Source organism: Corvus hawaiiensis, chromosome 10 (genome assembly GCF_020740725.1).
Source record: "Corvus hawaiiensis isolate bCorHaw1 chromosome 10, bCorHaw1.pri.cur, whole genome shotgun sequence".
NCBI classification, from domain to species: Eukaryota; Metazoa; Chordata; class Aves; order Passeriformes; family Corvidae; genus Corvus; species Corvus hawaiiensis.
The window spans coordinates 19,298,908-19,326,017 of record NC_063222.1 but is presented as its reverse complement, the minus strand read 5'-3'; the positions used below and the strand labels follow the sequence as shown (position 1 = coordinate 19,326,017).

Genomic DNA, 27,110 nt, shown 5'->3' with positions numbered 1-27,110 from the left:
TACTGGTGCCAAAAACTCTTGCTCTGAACCAGATTCTGACTCTCTTCAAAATGCTGCAAATGTGCAATAAATAGCAGAGCCCTTTTGAATCCTGCCTTTTGCAGTAGCCTTACCAGAGGCAGAGTTTCAACACAGCAACGTGGATCAGCCCTACCCAGCCACATCGATTATGTCTTTCTGTCCTAATGATTGTTCTACACATTAGCACAACATTTATTTCTACCTTGCTGTGTACTTCCCATTTATCCAGAAATCTGACAAGGTCTCCTTCCTTTTAACATGGAAACACAGGGAAAGGAGAATTTCTTGCTGGAATTGGCTCACTCTGTGAAAGTAGACAGATCAATCTACATCCAATCTGTCTCACTAATTGTTGGAGGCTGGAACTGACCTGGGGCTGGCCTGGCTGGGAGTGAGTGTGTGAGCATGGGCAGCCTGCTCCCAGCTTCTCCTGCTTTATGCTGCAAACAAGTCACACCAGACTTCTTTGTGCATGGTGGACCCCGTCTGCTCCCCTGTCACCCGGACACTTGTGCCCAGCCACACGTCACCAGGGTGTGCCTGTCTGTCAGCAAGATTGCAAATGAGCACTGAGCTTAAACAAAGCAAGAAAAACTCATTAATGATAAGATGTATTCTCCCCACCTCACTTTAGGTCTTATTTTACCACAAAGTCCTTCCCAGGAGTACTTCCAGAGGGGCTAAGCCAGTGTGATCTTTCTTGAAAGCCAGGACAACTGCACATGTAGCTGATCACTAAATCGATTATGTTGAGATGAGCATCAACTCTTCTACTACATCAGATTGTTTAACCTGGACTATCTCAGCAAAATGAGATTATGCCAGAGATGCAAAATGTACAAGAGCTCTGCCAGAGCTGGTTTTCACCACGGGGGTGGTGCGATGAGCAGTCAAGATGTCGGTCTCTGCTCAGCTCAGTGGAGATAGAAAGAAATATCTACAGGCAGCCCAGAGGCAGGCAAGAGCTCTGCTGTAGAAGGCAGGAGTGAGCAGTGATCCGATCAGTGAGAGATGGTCAGGAACAGTTAATCACTGCTGTGTTCAAGTGTCAAAGTTACTGGAGGAGCTGGAGGGCAGAGAGCAAGGAAAGGAGGAGGGGAAGTGGGGGATTCCGTGTTGCTCAGCTCACCAGGCCAATACCCAGAGTAGTGTGGCCCTGCAGAAGCAGCAAAGCCAGATAAGACCTGAGCCAAGCTGAAACCCAGGCTGGGTTCTGCACCTGCCTGTACCAGCCAAACGCCATGTGCAGGTAATCATGCCCACAGCAGCAGGGCTTTGCAGTAACTGAGAGTTGAGTGGCAATGCTAAAAGTTCACTCTTCTCTATTCCCTTCTGTTTGATGATGGCAAAGTGCTTTACAAATGCTAATAAAACAGTCTCTGCGGATTCTTGTTCTTTTTTGCTCTATGGGTGATGGTGGAGCAGAAACAGATTACGTGACTTGCCAGAGACCATGCAAGGAACAGCCTCTGAGTTGGGAGCTGACCATGGAGCTCCTACCCCAAGTGTGGTGAGCTGGCGAGAGGTCCAGTGGGATCATCAGAGAACAGGACATTCCCAGAGGCAGAAAAAGCTTGCAGAACATCTTGACCAATAATGAGGCTGCTCATTTAAGAGTGCTGCATTTCAGATGAGACAGGTGAAGGACACAAAATTTAAGATGTTCAAAGCTGATCTGAGGAATTTCGAACCATCTTCCATTAAAATTAATGGAAACATTAATGCAAAGTACACTCAGATCCTCAAGCAGGTTCTTTTCAAGCAAGATCTTTCCATTAACTTGAAAGGAAGTTGTGCCCAAATCCTCTTACATCGCTGGGAATGTCTGAGACAGGCGAAGTCAGGTTACAGATCCATTAGGCTCCAGATTGACTAATGCATGGCCAATTGAAAGAGGTGAAAGTGCTAAGCTGTAAAAGGAAGTCCACTCGGGGTGACCTTGACTGGGGAGCTGAGAACACAAAACATGTGTGTGACTTGGAGTTCCTCTTTTTGATGGAGAAGTAGGGAGGTGTGGAGGGAGTGGAGTCCATTACCAGGCTGATTTAGCTGCTCTGAACTGTGGAAAAAAACCACTGAAAAAGCAGCAGCTGGAAAAGTAGAACTGTGACCTTAGTTGCTCAGGAGAGGGTAAGAAGAGATAGTTCCACTCTCACCCCCAAATTTGTGAGGACATAATTTCAGTAAGGTCCATGGAATGCCCAACTCAGCAGAGTACCTGGAGAGAGGAGAGTTGTGTCAGTGCAAAGCTGGTCTTTTACATTAACACAGCAATGTGTCAGGAATTTAAGACTAGGAAGATTATTTCACCAACTGATGCCCTGTACCTGGAGGCCTTCAAGTAGCTATTACTCTGTTAAAAAAGACTTGTAGGGTCTAAAACACATTCAAGAAGTGCATTTGTCCTTGAAAGAGAATTCCCTGTTCTTCTCTTGGCACAATTTCCCAGTTAATCTCTCTTGCCTTTCAAATGCATGCTTCATTTCTAATCTGAACACTTCAGCTTTCAGCCATCAGCTCTTTATGAGAGAGCAATCCCAGCTGGCTGACAATCCACTCGGTTACTCCAGCTCACACTGCCAGTGCCCTGGGGAACCAAGGTACTTAGTGCTGCACAGACCTTAGAGGTCCTGCCCATGGCAAACTGAAACCCTCGCTCCCTCTGGGCAGACAGTTCGGATCCAACAGCAGGATGTCGAGCAGGAATGGCAGGTTTATCCCCAGGCAGAGCATCCCTCATCACAGCCAGCTCCAAGTACTCAGGATTCCCTTCATCACCTTTGGTCTTACCCCACTGTCTGTCCCTGCAAGCAACTCTCCACCCTTAGTTTGTACCCAAAGCACCTCCTGACAAAGCAAAAGAAGGTGGCACATCCTCCCACCCACTGTCCCAGCACTCCTTGCTTGTATCATCCCAGGGTGGCCAGCAAAACCTGCTACTGGCAGAGAAGTCACTCTGCACTATGCCTATACATTCAAGGACACAGAGACTAAGCCAAAACAAGGACTCCTTTTCCCTATTTGTTAAGAAAAAGGTATGCCTAGAAATCCTGCTGGGAGAGGGATAGCTAGGGGGTCTGGTGATTTCTCTAGCCAGGTCCCAGCCCAGGAGAGGGCCTTCCTTGACACAAAATCAATTCAGCAACTTGGGTTCATGATGAAATTGAGAGGTGCTTCTTGTGGAGGGACAATTATTCATTCCTTCTCACGTCAGATCTGTCCTCTCCCATGGTTGTAAGGGCTAATCACAGACTCATCTAATTCAGGGCTGCTAAGAACCCACATCCACAGGTTAGCAATTCCAGTCCAGATATAGCTCACTGCCTTGGGCATTAGTCAGACACACACAGGCCAGGGAAATGGTGCTGAAATGCTGCTGAGGGCTTTCAAACATATTGTTAAACAAATGGATATGTAAACAGATCTCTGGGATGACACATGGAGACAGCATCTCTGACTCAATTATAACTGCAGCTAATTTTCTCACCTACCTGACTGCCACCAAATACCCAGACACCTAACACTGACAACAGGGAGGTTTTACAGCTCCTTCCCAAGCAAACACTGAAGCAAGTAAGATGACAAATCCCTTTGATTCAGTCTAGGGAGAGAAGAGAGGTCCCGCACTTACTGGGATTTAAGACCCCAGTCCTTCCTGCCTCTTGTGGGTGGCAGCACACACTGACTACTCTGGAACCCTGCTGAAGATTTAAAGAGAGCTACTGGTCACTGTGGGATACTGTGTAAGTCACTAAAGAAAGCTTCAAACATTTGCTTGGAAGGGTAATGTTCAAACCCCATCTGCCTGCTCAAGGAGAAGGGGGGTTTCCCTTGATCACCTTTTCCATTTGCATCTCCCTCATTGCACTGACACTCCAAGGATGTGGCAGTTACTATTTCTACAGCTCTGATGGACTGGAAACCTATTACTAAGCAGCAGGGTGGCAGGAGGAGTCAGGTCTGTGTCAAGAAAAGCAGCTACATAATAACTGGGCAGAGCCTTTTGCAAGAGTCCTTTTTCCCCACCTAGGAATGGCTAGAGGGGCCCCTCTGGAAGGAAAGAACAACTCTCTGCTCCTCAGAGTTTCAAGTGACAAAGGCCACTTTGCAGCTTATGTCCCGACAGCCTTTGGAGGTGCAAGACAGAAAACCGAGCTCATGCCTTAGGCAGGAAGATTACGCATCTTTTGAAGTTTTAAAGGTCAGACTCCAGACTTACTCTCCTGGACAATTTACCCTTCACTGAACCAATGCCAAAACCAGGAGGACTGGTTTATCTCCATGTACAGTGACAGAATAATTCACCAGCCTTGCCTGGCCAACTCCAACGCTTACCTTTTGGCAGGTGAAGGGTGCACTTGGCAGGTGAAGGGAGTACTTGGGTAAAATTTAGTGTCAACAGTGAAACAAAAAACAAGACATGGTAACAAAAGAAAAATTCCAATGTGTTATCTTCTTTCTTTTTTTTTTCTCTGGTAATTGCATTAATTTTATTTTGTTCTGAAATCTAAACAAAGCATTTCATAAGTTTCAGGTGAATAACTGCTGCAAGAAAGCATCTGTCCAAGCCTGTGGTGTCAAGGGACATGTACGTGGATTTCCCCCATGAAATTCCAGTCTACCAGACAAGAAAAACAGGAGAAGATGTCACTTTCAGAGACTTCCCTGGCCTTGCAGGTTGGAGTGGGACAGAGCATGATCATTAACTGGAAAATCAGATGCCATTGGGGAGCTCCTTTATACCAACACAAGCAGTGCTGCTCCGCTGGGATGTGTGGCATGAAACAACCACGTAATGAGGCAGGTCAGGCACCCAGGGACTGTGTGAGCTGTGCAGCAGCTCCTTGTGCAAACAACCCACTCTGCAAGCCTCAATTTCTCAAAAGGAACAAAACACCTTACGGTAAACCTGCCAGCTCACTGCAGAACAACCAGGTCCATGCTAAAGTCCAACACATGAGCTGTACACCTGGGAAGTATCTCTGAAAACAAATCAGCAGCTGTGTCAGCTGCTTTACATATTTTCTTCCTAGCACTGCCAGTCAACAGCTCTTCTAGCAAAAAAGAAGAAACTCCAAACAATTCTGCTTTGCTCTTTTTCAGAAAAACAAACCCTCCCAAACCTCCACCCAAACTCTGTTTACACCAAACCTGCTGCAGTCCTGAATGGGAGTAATAAATGGAGTGAGTTAATGTGTTAGTGACAAATAACCCATTCAAACAATTCCAGCATAATTATAGGTTGGCTCTCTTGATGTAACATTGGGTACATCACTGCAGATATTACATTCACCTTATGAAAAGATTGCACAGAGGAGCTCTGTTGGTAACCCAAACAGCATTATGTATCATGAGTCTGTCAGCATCAGGAGTGCATGCACCCTGGCATTTGAAGTCCTGGTGTTTTAAGTGATAATCCAATGTACCAGACATCATTGATCTCTATATAAAAGGGGGCACCACTTTTCCTTTCAACTGGAGCTATTTTTCACTTCTCATTCTGAAGAGTTGTGTGCTGCTGCCCGCAAGTGGCTACACTGCACAGCAGCTCGATCTGCAGCACTCCGTGTCCCCAGAGAGAAAAAGTGATCAATACTCCAACGCTGCTTTTGTAAGAGGTCTCTAAGTGCTTCCACGCGAGATGCTGCTCTTCTGGGTTTCAAAATTACTCTGAAGAAAACATGAAAGCCCCTACTGCAAATTCATAATCCCGACACAAACTGCAGCTGCAGCACGGAATTCAAATTAAATTCATTGGTGAGCTGCAAGCTGGTCTGTTGGCAAAGGTGGAATCTGGGATGTGGGGAAGGGACCTCAAAAACAGACCAAAACCTGGACGCTGAGGGAGCAGGAAAACCATATTAGAGAAGTACCAAATGGGGACAAGGAAGTGTCATGCTTGACAGGGATTCACACCTCCCAAGTGGGTCTGGGATGGCAGAGACCCTGAGCACTGCATCATCTGAGAAAGGTGGCAGTAATCAGAGAGTCTTGGGAGGGAAGACAAAGGCATTTGAAGGGTCAGACTTGCTGTGGTAGGTGGGCAGAGCCTAAGAGGTCTCCAGAGAAGTGTCTGGATAGTGATGGTGAGTGCAGAGAACAGACTACATTTTCTATTTTTTGGGTACAGCCAAAAGACGTTGGACTTCTCGCAATTAATTTCTTCCAGGGGGATCTTGAATTGGCTTTGGCTCTTCTTGCACACAGGATGGAAGAAGTCTTTCATGCTGATCTGTAACCTTTATGGATCTCATCCCTCCTGGCAGCCCACAGGACCAGTCACGCTTCAGGCTGGCTTCAGAGTGGGCACTTCCTCAGCACAGCCCGTATCACATTCCTGGGACGGGGACTGGTGAGTGCATGTTGTAAGACAGGATTCATGAGCCATGGTGGATGTGAATGAACTTGATGTTCTTTTACTGCCTGGCTGGGTTTTGCAATTCGATCCTGTGCAGGATCAGAGAAATCCAGCCTGTGTCAAGAGGCAGTGACAGAAAGCCAGTCCCCCTGTCAACACCCGATGCATGCCGTGTCAAGACCTGACAGGACGTCTGGCAGGGCTGTCCCCTCCTGGATGTCACTGCTCTAGGGCCATCTGAAGGTTGACAGTATGCTCCTGTTCCAAGTGTCACCCATCACTGTCCGTCCTGCGTCACAGCACAATGCTGTCCCCTCACAGTACATCATCTCACAGAGCTCTGAGCACCAGCCTGGGGCTCTGTCCATTACACTCACTGATCTCCATTAGTGAGAACTTAAGCAACATGGCTTAAAAATGAGAAAGCAGACTGCTTGCTTCTGTCAAGTCAAGCCACTTCCTCTGGGGCCAAGAAGGACTGACAGGCTGGGAAGGACTGGCAGCCCCAGGGATGAAAATGCCTAGGTCTGAGCAGGAGGAAGAGGAGAAGTGATGTCCCCTGGTCTCACCCTTGTGACCGCAGAGGCAGTGACAGCCCCACTCCTCCATAGAGCCACTGGGACTATCAAGTGCCATTGGATACCTATCTATTATAGCAGGGGTTGGAAGGACAGGGTGAGCAGCTGGCTGCTCAGCACCTCTTTTGCTCTCAGTCCAAGATTTCCAAGACTTCCAAGGTTCCACTGAGTTCAGTCCACCCAAAGGGCCCGGCACCCAGGGTGCAAGAGTGAAGCGGGTAAGTGCTGTGCCCATGAATGTTCCTGCAAGCAGGCAGGTAACAGAAAACTGACAGGAGCAGCAACATTTCCTTGGAAGGGTTTTATCATTTTAAAGGGAACAAATTCCAATTGATTGCCCTTGTAAGAGCCTGCATGGTACTTGCACTTCTAGCCTAAGCAATAGAAATTTTAATTGCTCTGGTAATTACACTTTCAGCAATGCTGCAGTCCTTTGTTCTCCAAGTGGGAGACCAATATCCGCTGTTCTCCGGTGGCCCCGTCTGGCTGCAGCTTGGAACAGCATTTGCCACTTGGAGGGGAAGGGACATTCCTTCAGTGATCACGGTGACACCGAGGCTTGACATGCACAGCCTGGCTCACACAGATCTCTGGGGCACTGGGCACACTCCCCAGGTCAGAATGGGTTCCTGCCAGCCACAACCATCTCCTGCTCACAGCTTCCTCCTGTTAAAGCTGCTGCTCAAGAGCTTCACACACCTGCACTCCTGCTATAAGTCTTTCCCTGGAGTAGGCCTCAGGTCTGACGCTTTGCTGAGGGCACTGAGCTCTGGGGTGCACATTTCCAGTCTTTCCCATTCATGATCTTGCAGTGTTGTCACCAGTATTTCTTCTCTGGGCTACAAATGGTTCCAAAATACAGTGTAGACACCAAGGTTATGTTGCTTTAGCTTCTGGCTGCATCTTTAGGAGGCAGAAGAGCTGTTACCCCCTGAGTCCTCATGGGTACTGTCAAAGCCTGACTACACTTGGAAGAACACAAGCCCTACAAGTTACCCTGGAAAATTACTATAAGGAAAAACTATTGTGACATGTGCCTCATTGCTGTGTGGATTAACTGTATCAGATTAACCCTACGACAGGCCTAGTGCTTGAGAAGAACAGCTTCTGCTTTGCTGAGCAGGAGCCACATCTGGTGCTTCCCAACACTATCCAAATTTAAAGTTCCTGTTGCCAACAAAGCTGCAGCACATGGGAGCTCCTACAAAATCACCCAGGGTACAACCAGAACCAAGCACACGTTCGGCTCAAGGGCATTTTACCTGCAAGAATGCGTCAGCCGTAGCACAGACCTTCACGCTTCAGTTCACCAGCCAAGGACTGTCAGAAGTGCTGGGTGGCACACACAGCATTTAGGGGGATGAGCATGTGTGCAAACTTAGCGAGGCTCCCCCTGGGAAATGGGATTGGTCAAGCAAGCTATAAAATACAAAGTAGGGGGGCCTGCATGGAGGTGTAGTTGCTGTTTGGGTCTGCCAGGCACACGCAAAGTCTGGGTTTACTTGCAATTACACTCATTCTGCCCATGCTGTATTTTTCCAAGCTGTGATCCCAGCTGGCATGGCCCAGGGTGGCTCAGCTCCCATGCTTGCCAGGAACACAGGACACAGCCATACATCTCTCCATCAACAGCTGCTGACATGACACAGCTACTTTGTCACACACTGGGCCTCTCACAGCTAAAAGCAAGGTTTCCAAGCAGAATTGCTACTGGCCTTAGCACTTAAACAAAATAGCTCCGCTCGTGTCCTTGGAGTTTCCTCAAACAATGGCAGAAAACACCCACTGGAGCCTGGGGAGAGGAGGGTCTGTGGCAGAAAAACCACAGCTGCTGATTTTTGAGATATACACCACACAATTAGAAACACTGGTCTATAAACATCCTTAACAAAGCCCAGCAGGTCTGGGGGGTTTCTTTTCCTCGCTGTCCATTGTGTGCCACTGCCTTTAAAACCCTCAAAAACAAATGCTCTTTCCTTGTTGATTTTATGCTTTGGCACTGAAGTGCACGTTGCCCTGTGAACTTGGTGGTGCTGGAGGTACCAACTCTGCTCATACAAGGCTCTGGGCCTGGGATACTTGGGATGGGACCACGTACCACGTGCTAATCACCCACCCACAGGCAGGAAGGAGTCTGGCACAAATGATCTCCCTTCTTATTTAAGATTTCTCAGCTAAGACAGTGGTCTGTGCATTTGCAGGCATCCCTCTTCCTTTCTGGGACTGCTCTTGTTGGTGTTTCTGAGCAGATCTAATTACAGACTGTTCTGTTCATTGACAATTTCATATACTCTCCTTTTTTAGGTTAACTTGAATAACTGGCAAGAAGCAGAACTACAAGGGTGGAGTAACAGGCCATGGATTTATGACATGCTGGTATTCAGGGTGAACACAGAAATCTCCTGAACTCTGCTGCTGCTGTCAATTTGATAATGAGAATGTGATTTGAAATAAAAACATCTTGGGTGCCAGTTCACTACAGCAGCTAGTAAAAATAGGCAGAATACCTAGAAATAGAGGACTCTGTGCTCCAAACACATCCAAAGCTTGAATATCATATAGTATCTTACAAAAACAGAGCACGTGGCTGCACTGGGGCTATGGTACCATAAAGGCCACTCAGTGAACCCATGCATGAGCTTTAGCAGAGCGAATGGGGTGCTGTGTGGGTCTAGCTAAGCTCAGGTGAGGGCTCTCATTTCAAGTGCTCTGCAGCTGTTGGATGCTTTCCCGCAGGCCATGCTCCCAGAGTCAGCCCAGCACCAACAGTCCAGGGTGTGAGTTGCAAATACCCCTGCGCAAAGCCTGGGTGAGCTCTGTCAGAGCCTGAGGTACCCAAGAGCAGGACTTTTAAACGAATAAAAGCAGCTTTTAAAGCTAGAGCAAAAAAGGGGGCTGCAGGGCGTCGTGCATTTTAAAGAATCTAGCCTTTACAGGAGCTGTTCCCAGTTTCAGGTCAAGCCTGAGGCCTTATTTAATCTACTTTTAAGTGGTACAAGCAGTTGTGATCCCTTTGCCAGAAGGCAGGGCAGTCTCCTTTCACTGCACCTTCCCCTGTTTGCTTCGTTTGCTGTGTGTAATCTTCCACAACACTTACTTGTTGCTGTCCCGGTACTGATAAATATAACAGCCCTGAGGCATCCCACTCTCCTGGTCCAAGGTAAACGAGAGCTTCATCTGCACAGAGGAGAAGGGGTGTGGGACAATGAAAAGAGAGAGAGAGAAAAAAAAAAGCAACATTTTAGGCTTTCAGTCATTACAGCAACTTCAAGCGAGGCTTGTGGGAGAAAGCTTAACTCACCAAGGCTGACACGCAAACACCATGGCCTGGAACATACTGTGGGGTTCCAAACCTCAGGGAAAAGTCACATGCGTTGCAGAAACCTCTTGCTTTTTCCACCCTTTGTTACTATAAAGTGTTCGTGGTTCCTCTGAAATGCACGGGTCGTAACAGCTCACCCCTCCAAACCCACACACACACACCACCCCTCACCAAAGCGATTGCGGTTCCCCTCAGACACTAAAGAAATGAGTTTCTCCATCGGCAGCTGTAGTTCCCACGAGTCTTTCTCTGAAAACTTTCCCGGTTCCATCTCATTCCTCCAGTGCATTAGAACAGAGGAGAAACCACAGAGGGAAAGGTGACAGATTTTTCCTTCTGTGCAGAGTTATTAAAGAGCTGTTAGAAGGGTTTGCAGTTTGGATCCGCCTCCGGCAGCAGGCTATGATGGGACCTGGAAGCTGCTTTCGTTGCAGCTCCAAGAAGGCATTCGGCAAGGGTTTTCGGATTTCAAACACGGCTCGTTTTATTTAAGGGGGAAAAATTAATCCTCTTTCAACAAGCAGCAGAATGGTTCTGTAGGGAGACTTTTTTGCTGAAAATGTCTTCAGTGATTTTATACACTGAACTGCCTAGAAAACAGCACGGAACTGAGTTCTGCAACAGCCCTACACATCCAAGCAGCCCCTCATTACCCTGGGGGAGGCTGCTGGCCCCCAGGTCAGTGTCTCACCAGCTCTCACAGCCATGAGGTGTAGCCCCTGGGCTCAGCAAAAGAGCTGCAGACCCTGACCAGGGGCCAGTAGGCTGGGTAAGAAGGGCAGCATCCTTTAGAGGAGGTAGCTGCCAGTCTTCATGCACTTTTTTGGGGTCACAGAGATTACTATCAGCAGGGCTGTTGCCGGTGCTGGATTGTGCAGGACTCTTGAAATGGTCTGGAAAGATCACCACAAGGGCTAAAAGTCAAAGGAGGTTTGTTATGATGAGCCCAACCTTTCTGAACAAGGAAAGGAGGAGAGAGCAGTATTGAGCCACTGTGTTTGATCACAGACTCCTCTCCTCTGGGCTCCAAGAAAATTGCTAGCTTAAATTAATGACTTCTTCAGGAACGAACACAGAATTAAAACATCTTTCTCCCATAGGCTGTAAAGAAACCCTGCATGCTGAATCACTAGATGATGCACTGATTTTCCCTTCCGTAAAGAGTAGCAAAGTCATACACTGTGCTCTCACTGACCCAACTAAAACTGCATGCCATGAAATCATTGAAAAATTCACCATCTTGAATATTGAGTTAATAACCAAGTACTAGAGTGAGGCCAAATTCAGCTGAGCTCCCTTGACTTCTACACTCCTACCAGTGTAAGCCATTCTGAAACACAAGCTCATGCAACACCACATAACATGAGTGTCCACAGTACACAGATCACAGTTCATACCACTGTCAGGACAGTGACCTCTTAACACTCTCCACAGCTCCCCTTCCTGCAAGCCTTGACCTTGCACCAGCTTAGCAGATCACTCAGATCCACTCTGGAGACCTGCCCATGGCAGGACTAACAGGGCTGGCTGGGGATGCTTCTTCTGGCCAAGATCCATGAAGCCTGGCTGTGGATCTGGCCTCTCCAGATGCTATGATGGCACATGGCAGCTACCCCATGGGAGCAGGAGGTCAGCAACAAACAAAGGAACCTCCCCAAGGGAGACAAGGGATCACCTTGCTGGCCATATGTGCTCCATAAGCAGAGTACTTCCATGTGAGCTGCCCTGGTTTGGGGAACTGAAGGAAGAACTGGGAACTGCTTAAAGCCATTTTTTCTGGGCCAGGTTTTCCAAAGCTTTACTGCTAGAATATCAGGAAGCACCTCTGAGGCCAAAGGGACAGCAGTTATCTCAGACACAGATCCACCAGATCCTTTTCTTTGTGGAAAAGGCACCGCACCACAGAATCAGTGGAGACGAAGCACAAAAGAAAGTGCAAAATTTGACAAAATTGTGGCTTTGGCGACTTTCAACAATAATTTTGATCAGGACAAACTCAGGAGTGCCTGAACCTCTTGTTTGCAGCTCTCAGCTGTGCAGACTTTGGGGTTGCACTAACTGAGCATCTCTGGTTATAGCTCACCTGGGCTCTGCATCCCCAGCACAGCTTGAGGGTGGAGCCACCTCTGCGTAAGGACACAAGTCCAGGGGGAGGGAAGAAAGGAAGGAAGGAAGGAAGGCAAAAGGCTGGGAAGGAAAACAGCCTTGTTTGGACAGGCTGCCAGGGAAAGCCTTGGGGCAGTCAGGTATGGGAAGGTGACCTTTCCACTATCTGGGGGGATGAGGTCCCACGGAACCTGCCAACCCAAAAAGGAAAGATCACAGTTCCCAAAGATAATGGGTTTTCAACTTTCTGTTATTTTAATCTTTCTTTGTCTGCTCATGGTATTCCAGACAAATAAAACACACCCTGCTTGGCAGGCTCAGCCATGTCTGCATCATCCACCAGTGCCAGAAAGGCCTGGATAAGGGGGACTATACATGGCTTGACCATCTGGGTCAATGCTGTCAGGCAAGAGGATGTTGCCATCACCCCCAGTGACAAGAGGACCACACTCAGAGAAAGGTCAGGGTCAGGCTGTCACATAGAGAGATGTGTAACTAAAGGTCTGTCCCAGCAACCAAAGCTCGAGGCAGCCATGCTGTCACTGATTCACAACCCATGCTCTTCTGCAGATCTGCCCTGCTGATGCACCTGTCATGGTCAGCCAGGAGGGGGAAGAGGGGACCTGTGCTTGTCACCAGGAGTCCTTACAGACCCCGAATGAACAGTCAAGCTTTGACTGTGCAGCCACCGCAACGATCTGGCTGCCTTTGCTTGTTTGGTGGCATTTGGCCTCTGCAGGGAACACAAAACCCTCAGGCAAAACCCATCACGGGGGTGGAAAGAGAGCAGGTAAGGCAGCTAGGGAAGGACTCGCTGTGCAGGAAGCACACTGGGAATGCAGAGACTGTAAGCTTCCTACTGAGCTTAACAAGGTCGTCCATACCCACTCGACATCTTGCAGTTGGGTCCTCTCTGCCGCTGGAGCCTCAGGAGAGCTCCACTGACCAGACACTGTCACTTCTGCACAGCCCTGCTCACTGCAGAGGCACTCATGCTTCCCAGCAGCTCAGTGTTTTGGAATGTCAGCACAGATTTTTCCTCTCATGATGAAGCTATGAAGTGGCTGCTGCCACAGACTTCCAAGAACAGAACTCAAGTGTCTTTTCCCAGCTCTCTGCACCCCTACAGCACTGCTTCTCTCTGGTCCTATCTTCTCCAGTAGATGCCCTTTCCTTTTGCCTTCATTCACTACACACAAAACCTCTGGTTACTTCTGAATTACAGAAGGCTGCAGGGCAAGGCTGGGACAGATGTCAGGAGCTGATCAACCACTTCATCATTCTTTTATCTGACTTCTGCTGCAGCAATGTCACGAGACATCCTGCATACATCCTCCTGCATACACAAAGCCCTACAAAACAAGCAGCCTTTTGCAATCACCCCTCTGGCACAGCTTTAACTCTTCACCAATTTGACAACACCGCTCCAACACCACATTGCTGCTTTGAAGCTCCTTTTTGTGTGTGTCAGTGTTCCTTGTCAGAAGGAGCTTGCTGTAAAGCCAGTAAACAAACTAATACCACAGCAGAGGAAAAGGCACTGCTCCCCAAAATATTGCATTTTATGCCTGCAGGGGCAATGAGGGACCAAACTCTCTTAGAGAAATGCAAGCGCAGAGTGACTCCCATCACAAGGGGGGTTCATCAGCTCCAGGGATCTTTGCCATTAAACATATGAAATAATTTCAAGACTCTGCTGGGCTTCCCTGGGAGAGGAGGGGGAGAGAAAATTTCCCAGCGCTGAACTGCGGTGTGATTTGGCTTGCACTGCCCCCTTTGGTTGTGTAGCCCTGGAGCTCACATGCTAATAAAGATCCCTTTCCACTTCAATGGCTCTGCACATAAAGAAGCATTCGGCATGGTGTGTGCATGAACTCAATGGGAACGGGAGCTGGAACGCAGCCATGCTGAGAACAGAGTGCTGCCTACCAGGAGAGCCCCATCAATAATTGAGATGTCAGAGGCACAGGGAGGTGTGTGAATAAGAGCTGTCAAAAGGAGTAATTTGGATCTCTTTGGATACAGTGATGGATAGGCTCACTCGTCACCAGACACAACTGCAATACGCCTGAACAGAAGAGGAGCAGAGCACTGAAATTCAAAGGGACTGGGGCAGGTTGTTTGATGGGCAGGATGGTGTTGACTCCATGGATGGGAGTACCTCATTTAAGGCACCAAGCAGGTGTGAGCACACTATCCTGTGACTGGTCAATGGAGCAAGAGAATGTACTCACAGCACACAGAAGCACTCACAGATCCTTGGTGAGGTTTGGTGGCACGTACTGCAAGCTCAAGGTGAAGGTAATGCCACCTCCTTGAGGAAAGCCACCTCAAGAACAGCCATCTCCTGAGCCCACAGCACTGAGGGCTGTGTGCACGTAACACTTGTTTGTACAATTACTCCACTCTTTGGATTAGTGACATACTCCTGCTCTATTCCTACATCCTTAAATCCAGTAGAGGATGCAGTTGGCTGACAGTGGGATGCTCCTTGTTTCCCCATCTGTCAGACACTGACACACTTCATCTGCACCCAAAGCTCCCACCCCACCCTCAGCAGAGGTGAGCAGACACTAAACCAGTGCACGAACATGAGACACCAGAGAAGCAGAAGCAGCAGCTGCCCCTCAGTGCACTGACAGCTCTGTGCTGCCTGAGCCCTCTGGGGACCCCGTGCCCTGCTCAGGCAGAGAGGCCTTGGTGGGGATGTTGGGGAAGCTCCCTACATTTTGGGGCTTCTTCCACCAAGGCTAAAAACCAGATTTTCAGAAAGAGAGAACAATGCTTCACATTGTCATGGACCTCCAGACTTGCCTGGGCTTCAGTGCAGCCAGCAGCCATCCTCATTTTAAAGAATGTTTTAGATCTGCAGCAGTCAGGGGCTCGGTCATGTGATAAAGCCTGGTAGCTCCAACAAGGAGAGAGCATGAGGAGCACTCTTCTGGCTGCTGAAAAGCTGCCAGTCCCTATATTGACCTGATTGGGCAAATTCTGCATGCCCCTTGAGTAAATGGCTTGGCTTGGATCCTCTGTTCCCAGCCTTGGCTCTGAGCAGCAAACCTTCGTCATGAGATGAAAAGTTTTCTCTACACATGCACTGTGTCAGAGAGGTATTATCGGTTCAGCCGAGGAACCAGGTCACAGATTTGAGCTGTCCCAGTTGTAGGGCAATGTAAGGGCAGCCTCAGTTGGAATCGGTCAAGGCAATTCCACTGATGTGGGGGGTATTCAAGCAGAAAGAGTTCACCCAGGGCAAGGAGGCGAGGCAGAATACGAGCCTCCGAGACAAAAAACAGGGAACTGGATCTAAAGATCACACTGAAAACAGTCTCCTGAAAGGCAGGGCTTCTTTTTCACCCTGGGCACTTGTTCAGTTTTAACCCCACTTGCATGGAAGTCCAAAAAGACTGGTATCTGCTCCCTGTTGGAATAAAGGCTCCCCTCTCCAGCAAGCTCTAGAAAGCTTTTTAAGAATAAACTTAGTCATCAAGCAGGTTTTTATGCCTCGCCCAAACTTTGGTTTTGACCCGAAAAAGAAATAGTCCTGAAGTCCTGACACTCACTTTTAAAACCACAAAAAATGAGCCATGCTCCAGTAACGTAATCACAGAGTTTTCTGGCACCTCATCCCTTAAAAATACATCCATCTGCCTCCACGCAGGCCATCAAACTCAATCTTGTTCACAATGGATTTCCCAATTCCTGCGTGCTGGAAGGACTGCAGCAGTGCTGGCTGTGCTGGCTGGATGAGCCCTTACAGAAGCACAGGCTGCTAACCTCACAGCTGTGTTTTCACTTAAAGAAACTGCTCTAGAGACCAAACCACTTCTTCCATGAGCTTTTCTATTTGTGCTGCAGCTCAAAATTGCTGGAGAAAGACCCTGGGTAGTGGATGAAGAACATGTGGTAAGGACAGGATGGGGGTAATAAAGGACAAACCAAAAGTCCTACAGTGGAAAAAAGAGGAAAGACAAGGAAACTTGCTACCAGCTCAACGAGTCACCTCTCACACTGGGTTGGAGCAGTCCTTTCCTTTTGGCTTTGTAGACAGCAAATGTTTGGCCAATCTCAGCACCTGATTATGGGACTGCTGTTGCTACTGGTTGGAAGCCATGAATTGCTCCTAAACTGGTACAATCACACCTATTGCCTCTTCAGTGAGGCTCCTTCTCCCCATCCCTAAGAGCACAATTTCCAGGTGAAGATTTAAATTCTCTAGGAGGCTCCCTAAAGCTGTCCCTGATGCCCCATGCCCTCAGCACATTAGCCAGCAAACTGTCTCTGCTAACAGGCTACAAGATCTATGCATGTGGCTAAAAACAATGTCAAATCAAACCCCAATCTAGCCTAGGAGAAGGAGCTGAAACTCATCTGGGGTGTTACTCTGGTCTGGATTCCTCTGCTTACTTTTATTTTAAAATCCTATCATTTACTTAGCTGCTGCCTGCATCATACAGCTGCATAAAACATGGGGAAAGCCAGTGAATTCCAGACATGGAAGATGGAAGAGAGAAGACAGCTCTTCTCCCTTAAATTAATCTGGAAACCCAAAGGTTCCCAGCCCAGGACCCAAAGCCACAATAAGCTATTACTAAATTATCCCACAGGCTGCAACAGCTCTTGCTCTCCAAACATCAGCCCTGGGATGCAGTGAGGGGGTCTCCCTGTCACAGAAGTGATGTCACCAGCACATATTCCCTGGCACAAAAGAGGGCTGCCCTGTTGATGACTAGTGGCCCCCAAAACCTCTGCTGTGGGTGGTCGGGCAGCACAGCAAAACCAGGAAGAAGTGTGGCTGGATCCTCTGCAAAGACAGGCAGATGCTGTCACCAAAATGGCAAGCTGGCATCTCACCCTTGGCTTTTATTTCACAGCCGCAAGTCAAAGCTGAAGAGCCTTTCTGGAAAGACAGGGCACGAGACAACTTTCACCACTTGGCAAAAATATAAACTGTAAATGAGTTTATTTTTAAGCATTCACACTTGCCTGCATCGGAGGTTTCGGAAGCAATCCACAAAGAAATGGATCCAGATTTATTTAGAAAGAAGAGCTGAATACTTCCGTTCATTTCATAAACTGGATGAGCTCATTCTCTAGATGCACAATTAGGAAACCACAGAACTAAAACACAGATTATACAACTGCAAAGAGTTTAAATTTGTGGATTAAAAATACCCTCTTCAGAAGCTAACAAATTGTGACACTGCACCGCATGCCCTAGACCACTAGGGAACTGTCAGTGAAGTTAGAAGTATTTTCTACACACACACACCAACTTGAAAATAGAAGCAAAACATCCCTAGGAAATGCCACATAAAAAACTGTGACACTAACAAGACACATGCCAAGTTTCACTGCTTGGCTGTTTCATTTTCTGTTACTCAGAGCTTGTCTCCCAGACTCCCTTTAAAGCACTCCCAGCTCTTGCGTGTCTCTCCGTCCCATCCATGCTCTGACAAAAGATGGTTTCGCTCATTTCACCCTGTGCAGTAACAAAACCCTCACAAGCTGGGCTTTGCCAGCCTCAATAGAGACATGAGACTTTGGGCTGCAGAAAAATCTTGCATTTTGAAAACTGATGACGACTACAGGCTTAGCAGGAAACAGTTAACAGGAGGAATTTCATCCTGCCCAGCCCCAATGGTCTCTTCTTTACCTGAGAGATATGGAAATTCACTTGGGAAAACAGGAATTTGGGAGAGGATGATCAAGACTCTAGTAAGAAGGTAGATTACAATCAGGAATTTGAAACAACCCCAGAGATTCCTGGGGAGGTAAGACTGCCCCTTCTCAAACAATTAAAAGTGGATGGCAAGTGAAGTTTCCCTGTCCATGAAGAACTTGGTAGCTGGAGGGCAGCACTCAGATCTCATGTACTTATCAGAGGATTAAAATTCCCTAGGAGAGATCAGAGGCCAACAGTCGGGGGCCAGGGAGCAGCACAGGGACCTCTAACTAGTGTGAACAGGAACAGGCAAGACCAGGGTCTGCTACATGAGAAGAGAGATGGGAAATGGAGCTGCTGACACTACAGTTCCAAAGGCCATAGGCACCTGCAGTTGCTGCAGAGTGTGGAGAAGGAGAGAATGACACCAGCAGCACCCACTGACACCCAGGACTGACACAGATCCTGCATCTCAGAACCTCTGGCTCATCACCAGGGGCTGGCAGAGCAGGAAATAAATCCCTTGCTCTGAAAATCTGGGAGCAAATAGACCAACCAAGTGAGTTAAAGTAACCACATGAAAAAAAGGAAATATTTCTCACCATTAACAAGGAGAGGAACTTTGGGGGTACAGCTGACATAAAACTCCCCCTAAGCTGACCAACGCCAGCAACCAAAGAAAGGGCATTTTTGAGCAGCCATGGCACCTGTAACCCATTGGTCAGTCACAGCCAGGAGCTGAGGGGTCTGTGGGACCAACACTAGCTTTGTCATAGGTTGGGTGGTATGAAGTCTGTATGTATGGCACCTTGATCTGACAGAGAACAACAAAGCCTGATCACAAAGGGATCCCGATGGCATTTCTGTCCCAAAATGGTATGTGAGAGCTTGAAAGAAAAGCAATTGGTGTGTTCCACATTTGCTTTAGATGAAAAGTGACACAACCAAGTAGAAACCCTCTCTAAACTCGCTGCTTGGTATGCTGATTAGAGAGTACTACAAGGTAACAGGTTATTATTCCCAACTGCTATTATTTCAGACACCTGACAGCCATGCCTGAAAACAGATCTTAACTTACTGACCCCTGGTTTAAGCAGCCTGTAGTTTAACTTCATGCTTGGCCCTGCTATTTTGTGAGAGCCCATGGTCCGTAGAGAACAGCATTGCAGAAGTCAGCAGCTCCCAAAGAGAGGTCAGATCCAGCCCTTGATGGATGCACAGCTCTGCTGAGGCACACAGGACCACAAGGGAAACATGGTGGTGCCCCACAGGCAGTTTCTTTAAGGAGAAACAGATCAAGAACACCAGCAACACTGGATGAAAAGCAAGGGGACAAACAGCCCTTCCAAAGCACCACATGGTCTCTGAGAGCTGCCCCAGCCTCAGACCAGCAACAGAGCAGATGGCAGTGGTGACCTGGAGGAGGATGTGACACTGTGCTGTCTTCAAATGGCTCAAGTCACAGGGAAAGCCAAGGTAAGAGCCGTGGGTGCAGGTGTGTCTGGGGATGTGGCAGGAGGAAGAAAGGTTTGGTGTCTTTTACTCCACCTAACTATAGAACAACTTTCCCTCACCCCACAAGCCCTGGAGGATGCTGATACACATTTTACAAATCAGCCTATTTTGTGTTTTCCCTATGACTATTTTGTGCCTTCCTGTAATGTGTCCAGTCTTTATCACTGCTATTGGGAGGATACAAGGAACTGAGGGCAGATCAAACACAGCAAATCCTATTTTCTTAAGTTTGTTAATGCAAACTGCTTCCCCTGCTAAGCCACTAATGGAGCTGTGAGAATCCAGCAGCCCAGATTAATTCAGCACCCAGGTACTGCCTCATGCCCGGAGGGATTTCCGTAGAGTCGCACTGGAAGACAGATGAAAGCTTGTAATACCCTCCATACAAGAGATAAACCCATTAAAATATGAACAGCCCCTGTGCTGACACAGTAAGAGCTCTGCCAGGTAACAAGAGAGATCACAACAGTATTTCTAGGTTTAGTTATATCTGCAACCCATTAAACTGGGACTATGAAGAGCAGAATATCCTGATCACACCATGCTGATCTCAGTTTGACAGACACACCATTCTCCCCATCCCTTGGGGTGCTGCTGTGAAATACCTGGCAGTCCTGAAGTCCAGGCCTAGTGCTGCTGACTCAAGCTTTGCTTAGTCTCTGGGGACAACCTGGACTTTCTTGCAGCATGTTACAACCTGCCAGGACTGCAGGCAGCTGCGCCATGTCCTTGGCCAAACCTTTTCCCCCAATACTGTTACAGCATGGGGATGGGAAGACATCTCCTGCTGTACACACTCAGCCCATCACCTGCTGCAGAGCATCTTCTCTGAATGCTGCATGCCATAAAACACCACTCCACATCCCACCATGGCAGTACTGGCTCCCTCCTCCCTGGGCCCAGGTCGGCTGTGTGACTTTCCCTGACTTCACCAAAATCCCATGGCACGTCGAAGCACAGTTGCTCAGTGCATGAGTAGGAGACCCAAAGCTTTCCAAAGACATCCCTGACCATTCCCATGGACAGCAAAAGCTGCTGCTGTTAGCACAACTGCCAGGCTCCCTGGGGAAGGGACTGGTGCAGTTGAATTCTTCTGGCAGCAAACTGCTCCCGCTCACATTTTCCTAGCGACTCCAGGCTCCTCTGTCACAGGAAAAGAAGGAAGCAGGAGTGGACAGTGGCCAGGAGACTTGGCCCAGAGAGCACAGACACCCTGGCAGCAGGACAGCCACCCTGCCCTCCAGCTAACCCATGGCCAGCTGTCCTCTGGCTCCAACACAGCTGCGTTTCAGCAGAGAAGCAATTTCTGCATGTAGGCACTTCAGAAAGGGCTCTGGCAAGGTTCACATTGAAAAGGTGTAAGTTCTATAGCATTTTTGTAGGGCCAAATTGATGTCAGAGCCCATGACGCTGCTGTGGATCCCTGGGTTGGAGTGTGGAGGTGGGATCAGGGAATCTTCTTCCAGCACTAATGCACAGCAGGCTGTTACAACCCTCTGTTCCGCACTGTGACTAAACATATGTAAGGGGCTCGACATGGTTTATGTTCAGTAGCTGTGGTTTCCAAGCAGTATTGTATTTCTTTAAAATGAAGATACATAATATTTTAAAACTATTTTTAAAACCAGCCACAAATCTGCAATCTTTTACGTCACCCCTCCTTCCTCCCATCAAGCCCAAAACATAGCACACAGTCAGAGAAGATCAGCAAGCTCATGTGTGAGAACTTGGCTGCAGGGATCTCATGTGTGCATGTGCACACCCACACATAGAGGGAAACTCAAAGCTCTAATTCAGGTACGATCTATGTTTAAGGTTTCAAAGACATCCAGGATATATCCCCCTGTTTAGAGCTATGGGTACCAGCACGCTGTATGTGGAGCAGGAGAATCTAAGAGCTGAACCAAAGCATGAGGTTGTTTATTCAACAATCTGCCTCAGCAAGCATAAGGTTTCCTGCCCCTGGGAGTTCAGCATACAAGCAACCTGATCCTGTATCATCTTAAGACCTCATCACAGCCTTCCCTTGCCAGGACTGCTCCCATCCACTCCTAAAGCAAGTCACAACACAACTGAATCTCAAATTCCTGTTTTTAACATACCCCTCCACAAGGCAGCATCAGCTGGAGCAGGGAAATCTTACCAAAATCTTTAGAAATTATCCTTAAAAGACATTCTGCAAAGCCCAGCTCCCTAGAAATGCCTGTCTGCTGTGGAGCACAGCAGCTCTTGCAGAGCTCTCTGCGTTTTGCAGTAGTCTTGCATAAATCAGGCTTTCCGGTTTCCCAGCTTGATGGACTTGGGTCTTTGTTGGGTTAATTTTGTCCAGTCAGCTCTGGATTAGGAGTTGTCCATACCAAAGCAGTAAGTTTTAAAGGCAGAAACCAATACCATATTTTATAGAGACAGTCAAGTTCTTAAAATTATTTATTCCAACAATATTAAAAGGAGACACACTGCTTTCTCAGTCATTTTTCCATTCGTAGTATTTTTACTTTTTTTTAAACCCATGAGCCTAATCCCTAATTTCTCTATGGAAAAGCTGGAAGGAAAAGATCACAGAGAAGAAGGATCAGCCTGCTAGAACATCCACTGTGCTCGCTCTGCCTTTGGAGAAGTTGCTGGGCTTATGCTTGAGATTATATTTTTAAATACTTTCTGAAAGTAAATAAATAAATAATAATATCTCCAGGCATCGGTATTAGCTTGTGAAGGAGACCCAGACAATGCAGAGGAGGCTAGAAAGGAGCCAGTAAATTCTAAGGGTGTAGAACAGGAGAGGGGATTAAGCCTGGTGATTAAATTAGGCGATGCATGAATACATTCCAATGCACAACATCACTCAAGCACTGGACAAAACATATGGCAACAATGGAGAGTGCTGCCCACGAGGTCACCTTTAATATGATTAGCCATGGACGCCTGAAAGGAGATCTCCCAAGTACCAGCACGGTAACCCTGCTTTGTGCAGCCTGGAGCAGCTCCCTGTGAAAGCCTTTGAGGCTCCCTGAACCCGCACAAACGGCTGCTGTGTGTTCAGGGATGTGCCCAAGTCCATTGAAAGCAGGACACACACAAAAAAAAAGAGCCTTGAGGCCGGGTGAGCGTGCCGAGAGTGGTTTTTGTTCCCCACTCACAGGGCACCGGTGGGAGCAGTCCCCAGGGTGTCCTGCCTGACAGCTGGGTCACCACACGGGCTCTCCTGTTCCGCTTGGACTTTTCAACTCCGCCGTCCTGCATTCACCGGCACAGCTCCTCTCTTTGAAGGGGGAGAAAGCGCCTCATCCATCACTGACACGAAGGCAGTTAATTCACTTCTTTACAACTGGAAAGGCTTTTACTGTGAGCAGGAGGGAGTGCAGGAAGAGTAATGAAATCCAAAAGGGAGCCAAATGATGCTTTCCTCTGCTAGACGCCAGCGCTGGCAGTGCTTGCTGCTGGCACCGTCCGTGGTGGGTGAAAGGAGACTCTTTTGCGGTATGCCATTAGCTGCTTCCAAGGCCCCAGTTCATGTTTACCACAGCCACCGTGTTACTTCACTTGGTATTTTTTTCCAGTCCTGTTGATCGTACTGCAGAACTGACCGAGTCCGTTTGGAAGCCTTTCTCACAGAAAGCAGCAACAAATTGCTTTTTGAAAAGACTATTTTTTTTCCTTCTGTAAACCAAACCTCACGCTGCTTTCCATAAACCCAACCTAAAGCTGAAATCCACATTTAAAACTGAAGAGCAAAGGTCCCTGCTAGGCTTTGCCCACACTGGTGGGCTCAGCTGTGCCACTTGCCCATGGAAATGCCACAAGCCATAGGAGCATCCAGCTGTGCTGCCCAGACTGCACAAGAGGGCATTTCATACCCCGGCATTGCTCTGCAGCCCCAGCAAGTAAAACCCCATCACAACTGCAGCCAGCGGGTTGTCACAGGATCACAGAGCATTCTGAGTTGGAAGGGACCCATAAGGATCACCAAGTCCAACTCTTATGTGAATGGCCCATAGGAGGATTGAACACACATTAGCACCATGCTCTGACCAACTGTCCTGTCAACTGTAACGGGAAGAAACACTCCATGACATCAAAGATAATCTCGTGTGAGTCACCCTGCATGACAACCTTGCTGTAATCAGGTGAGCCCTTCAGACTGAACTCTACCCCAGAGGACCTTGGCACACTCAGCTGAGCTCCTCACAAGGTTTCTGCAGGCTTCCAGCATTTCAAATTCCAGGCAATGACTAAATGGGGACACTTGAGGGACAGGCCCAACGGCAACTTCTTTCCCACACTTTGTATCTGCGTGGCTGGGGGTGAAAGTCATGGAGACAGCCCCAGGAGTGACTTGCTCTGGCTACACAGGTCCCAGCAGCTACAAAGGCTCAGTGACAAAGCAGCAACAAACACGGCACAGGACTGCTACCAGCTGAGCTCCTGCTACTGCCAGGAAAAGGAGAAGATCATCTCCTAAAGCCCTTTCCAGTTTTATATTTCTAGCATGCCATAATTGCAGAGCCTTGACACAGCACACGCCAGGCATTGCACTGTCACAGCTGACATTCAATAAGCTGGGAGATTCCTACCATCTCATACCATATAGTCACCTTGGGTCCTTCTAATAGATCTCTTAGACTCTCATGGAATCTGCCAACACTGAAGATCAAGCCAGTTTCTAATGCAACAAGGCAGACCATGCAGCTGCACACTAGTTCTAAAAACATTTGGGGCAACAGGTACATGAAAGAAGGTTTGGGTTTTTTTTTTCTGACAAACAAAAAAGCCCTTCTCCAAACCCTTCCCTCTTCCACAATGAAAATTAATGACGGTTGTGAGAAAAGCCTATGGTGGCACCCATTTCTTGGCCATTCAAGCTCTTTTCAGCAAATCTTCCTCCTCTGTACTGTGTTTTGTACCCATCGCTGTGCAAACACTATGACAAAGGCTACTTGTGGCAAAACCACTGATCCTCAGTGCTGGCTCTAAAGCAAGCTACAGACAGTTTCCCTGAAGGGATGACACCCAGGTGATGTTACTTTGCCCAGCTGCTTGGGGTTGGGGCCAGTCCTCTGTCCCCTGCAGAACTCAGGTGCAGGCGGCAGCTGTGAACTCTAAAGAAGGAAGGTCATCCAGGTCACTCCTGAGGAGTATCCATTTCTCCCTACAAAGTGGGCACACAAGGGCAGGTTTGACACACCTCTGTCTGCTGGATTTCTTCATCCCAAGAAGAATGCACAACATCTTGTTGGTCCTGGCATGTGGAGACCAACTGGCTTCTGTGCTGGGCCTGGCCTGTGGAAACTCAGATACCATACTTCTGTCTGGCACCTCCCAGTGCTCTTGTCTGCTCCAGTCTTTATCTTAGAACTCCTGGGATTCTGAGCAATAGCACTCCTCCACCATGGAGAATCTCAGAGAGTTCAGTACTCTCTTGCACTCTTTCAAGGAAAGACACACCTGTTTGCTATCTCAGCTGGTTGCAACAGCACTGTGTTCATGGTCTTTAAACTGATTTCAAGGAACCTCTAAAAATGCTTGAGAATCTGAAACGAGATGACCACACTGCAGAAGGGTTTCAAGGTTGGCCCCCTGGGTAAAGGATATTTGTCAGCAGCTCCCCCAGCTCATTTAACCACCTATATGTTGCCCACTGTCTTATTAAAGAAAAAAAACAACTGAACAGCAAGGCAATGCGAGCACAGCATGCACTTTCAGTAATGTTTGAAAATAATAAAAAACAGAGAGCTGAAGTGAGAATTCAAAACCTCAAAGTAATTTCAACCGTACATACACGAGAAGGGAAAAGTTTATACATGATGCAACAGAAAAAATTACTCACTTTATGAAATGCCAAAGCCTGTTTTAGTTCATTTTATCTTCTATACCTGCTAAACACATCAATGACTGAGAAATCATTTAATAAATTGCATTTTTTCAAATCCCATTTTAGCTATGTAAGCATCTTATATCCCAGGATTGTGGGTCACGTTCTACTCTAACATGCTAATCAGAAATAAAGTGCTAGCTGGATCAAGGGGTTTGTTCCTCAGAAAAGCAAGGATAGTCTTGAGATTAAAACAGAGACCTTGAAATTGAGGTGAATCTACAACCCTAAAGTTAATGCAAAACCTCCTGCTGACTCATGGGACTGTGAATTTTTCAGCATTGCCATGAGACACCCACTAAGCAACAGCTCTGCAGCCCCCCAGTTCTGCAGGATCAGACAGATCAAACCCATGACAGGGCAGGTTTACTTCAGCTGTCAAGGAAGGCACAAATTAAATTTTGTTGTATTCAGCCTAGGCTGGTTTTTTACAAAAAAAACCAAGCAAGAGTGACCGCTTGGTTAGTCTGTATTTCTGTGACAGAAAGAAGCTTTTAAAGCCCAGTTAAAGGAATTACCCACAAAAACCCCTCCACAGTGATTTTGCATGGCTGTTTTCTTCCAGATGTCTCAAGTTCCTCACGCCACTCGAGCCCAACAAACACTTGAGGCTACGTCCTCACTGCCTCTTGCTTAGTTTTCAAGTGACCACAAATTTAATGGCAGCCCATCATAGATGGGCAATGGACTGTGGCCAGCTTGGCTGGTAACTAATGAGCAGAAATGCAAGGTACCAGCTATCAGATGAGATTCAAAATAGAAATATGTTTCCTTCAGAGGGCAAAGTTTAGTAGTGCTGGCAGGTTTAAGGTGTTGACAGTGCAATAACTTCTGAATACACATCTTTGGGGAGAGATGGGTATTTGTGCCTCAAGATGGAAGCAGGAAGATACATGTGGATGGAAGCAATGTGTCTCCCACGAGTGAACGCAGAGCTGCACAAAGAAGGAGCATGCTCAGGGAGGAGGTCTTCCTCCAATCCCAACTATGGAAACAAGTGCAACGTGGACAAACAACCTTATCTGAGATGTCATGCTTCACACTCCCATTTTACGCAATTCCATATTCAGGGGAAATCCATACTCTGAATTATGTTTGTTTGCTTCAACAGCTTCCCTGTTACCACACGAAGATGCAGAAAACGGCGAGATAAATGATCCAGACTACTCAAGACAGATTCAAAGCCACTTGCTTTCAAAATAAACCCAAGAGATTGCTCAACAAAACGTACTCCAAATGAATCACTGCAAACTTTAACAGGACATATCATTTTAGAAGAAGTGAGCTTGTATGTGGAATGTTTAAAGATAAACCCGAAAGTGGACTTCAGCAGGCACTGGTTTCCTCAGATGGGGCAAGATCAGCTCTGTCCTCAGCTCAGCTGCTGGGATCTTGGCTAAGGCTCCTGTACTCTCATTTCAGAGGGCTATGAAAACCACAGGTGCTTTCTGAGCTTCTTTGTACCTTAGCATCCATATGCTACGGATGATAAAAGAGAAAATATCCCAGGACTCAGAAGGAGTCATCATGCCCAGAAACACCTGATAAAATGAGTTGTGGCCATTTTTTCCCTTCTCACTTTGGAATTGAAATGACAAATCACAGAAATGTAATGTCAGAATCTTTCATCTCCTTCCAAACGTTGTCTTTTGTCATTATACAATTAGCCTTTCTTC

General features: G+C 47.6%; 1 protein-coding gene across 1 annotated transcript in view; it reads right to left on the bottom strand.

Annotated features, from left to right (window-relative positions):
- The window catches only part of DIS3L2 (DIS3 like 3'-5' exoribonuclease 2), a 184,724-nt gene that overhangs the window by 27,373 nt on the left and 130,241 nt on the right, over nt 1-27,110 (bottom strand). The window contains 1 exon segment of the mRNA XM_048314282.1: nt 10,055-10,134. Within this exon segment, the coding sequence (XP_048170239.1) occupies nt 10,055-10,134 (80 nt within the window).